This window comes from Pollachius pollachius (genome assembly GCF_949987615.1).
Source record: "Pollachius pollachius genome assembly, chromosome: 9".
Lineage (NCBI taxonomy): Eukaryota > Metazoa > Chordata > Actinopteri > Gadiformes > Gadidae > Pollachius > Pollachius pollachius.
In genome coordinates this window covers 19,543,012-19,544,786 of record NC_136942.1, presented here as the reverse complement: position 1 = coordinate 19,544,786, position 1,775 = coordinate 19,543,012, and the positions used below count along the sequence as shown (strand labels likewise).

Genomic DNA, 1,775 nt, shown 5'->3' with positions numbered 1-1,775 from the left:
GTCAGCTCCTGGTCTTGGGTTGGCCTGGGTCCTGGTCATATGCCAGCATGTTGCTAACTACTGTAGCCTTTAGGCCTTGTTTATCAGCAATGCCTTCCTCTTTGTCTGAGAGGAAGGCCATGCAGGAAGCTAGATACTGCTCAGTATCCACACCTTCAGTCGCTCAATAGTGAGGAGACGCTATTCATTGAGCTGGTGATTCTTGCTTGTTTGTTTCTGCAATTACAGTGAATTACTTTTACATATTTCTGGCAAGTCATTCAATCTATTATATATTTTGTATGTACGTCGACATACATCAAATATTTCAAATGTGTGTGTAGAAATGCTAAGGCCAACATGTTAGGTCTCTGTGATGTCTGCCCTGTATTGCGCACCATGAAGTACCGGCTCTCATGACTCCTCTCCCCGGCCGTCCAAAGGTCTGGAGTCGTTGCGTGACAGCGCCCACTCCACGCCGGTGCGCTCCGTCTCCCACGGCGACTCCTTCATGACGCGGTCCCGGAGCCAGGCGGCCGACGTGGGCGGGAGCACCTCCATCATCTCGGACGAGGCCTACAGCCCGTCGGACAGCGTGCTGCCCACGCCCGTGGCTGAGCACCGCAGCATGGAGCATGCGGCGGCGGCGGCCCGCCAGACCAACGGGGCGTCCGGCAGCATCCAGGAGGAGAAGGAGTCTGAGGCCGGCACCCCCACGGCCGGGGAGCCCGGCGGAGGGGAGGTGGACAGCGACGGCCGGGCGCTGCCGCAGGCGGGCGCGCCGCTCAGCGAGGTGGAGCAGGCCAACAAGTTTGTGCTGAGCGTGCTGCGTCTGCTGCTGGTGACCGTGGGCCTGCTGTTCGCGCTGCTGCTGCTGCTCATCGCGCTTACCGAGTCCGACCTGGACGTGGCCTTCCTCAGCGACATCCGCCAGACGCCCGAGTTCGAACAGTTCCACTCGGAGTACTTCTGCCCGCTGCGGCGGTGGTTCGCCTGCAGGCTGCGCTGGGCGGGCGGCCTGCTCGTCGAGGAGGAGCGCGGGGGGGAGGAGGAGAGCGTCCCCGCCGAGTGAGCGGAGGCCGAGCCACGGTTGTTGTCGTTGCGTGGCAGTGGTTTCGAGAGAAGACGACGAGGAGGACTTGGCGGGGGTGGAGCGATGGAGGGGCAGCTCCCTGAATGATCCTGAATGAACGCTGCTTCTGTCATCCTCCCCCCTGGGGCCTCAGACACCCCAGAGCCCTCCCAGGAACCGCGGCCACCCGGAGCTGTCTCCTGTCTGGCCTTTTGTTGCCCAGCTACACCCCCTTTTGTCGTCCCTCCTGTGAAGCACGGATACATTTCTGCTTCTTTCTTTTCTTTTCTTTTCTTATTCAGGTCATTTCAGGTATTTATTTTTTCAAATAACAGAAATGAAAAAATATTAAACTGGATTCAGAAGTACTGAGATCGTTTAAATAGTTCCTTATTTTTTAGGAACGAGCTAGTTGTGTGTTATTTATTGTTTTGAGGTGGATCGACACGAGTGCTGAGAGGTGATGGGGGAGGGCTCCAGGTCATCATCATTACAAGGGAAGATTTTAGTTTGTTTCAAAAGTTGTAGTCAGAAAGAACACTGATTGGCTTCAGGGTACCATCTGTGTGGACGAAGGCCTATAAGGGTCAAATGCTCGGCTAGAGTCTGCACAGCAGCATGAAGCCAGGGTGAAAACCACTTGCCTTTTCTTTTTCAAGACGTTGATAACTAACGACGGTTTGGGATTTTTTGGATTGTTTTAGGACGGTTTCAACTGAAGTAT

At 55.3% G+C, this 1,775-nt stretch overlaps 1 protein-coding gene across 1 annotated transcript in view; it reads left to right on the top strand.

Moving 5' to 3' along the window:
• The window catches only part of frmd5a (FERM domain containing 5a), a gene marked incomplete at both ends in the record, with an annotated part of 44,161 nt that extends 43,110 nt beyond the window's left edge, over positions 1 to 1,051 (top strand). The window contains one exon of the mRNA XM_079743852.1: positions 423 to 1,051. Coding sequence (XP_079599978.1) covers positions 423 to 1,051 — 629 coding nt within the window. The remainder of the gene's footprint in view (positions 1 to 422) is intronic.
• Positions 1,052 to 1,775: the final 724 nt, after the last annotated feature.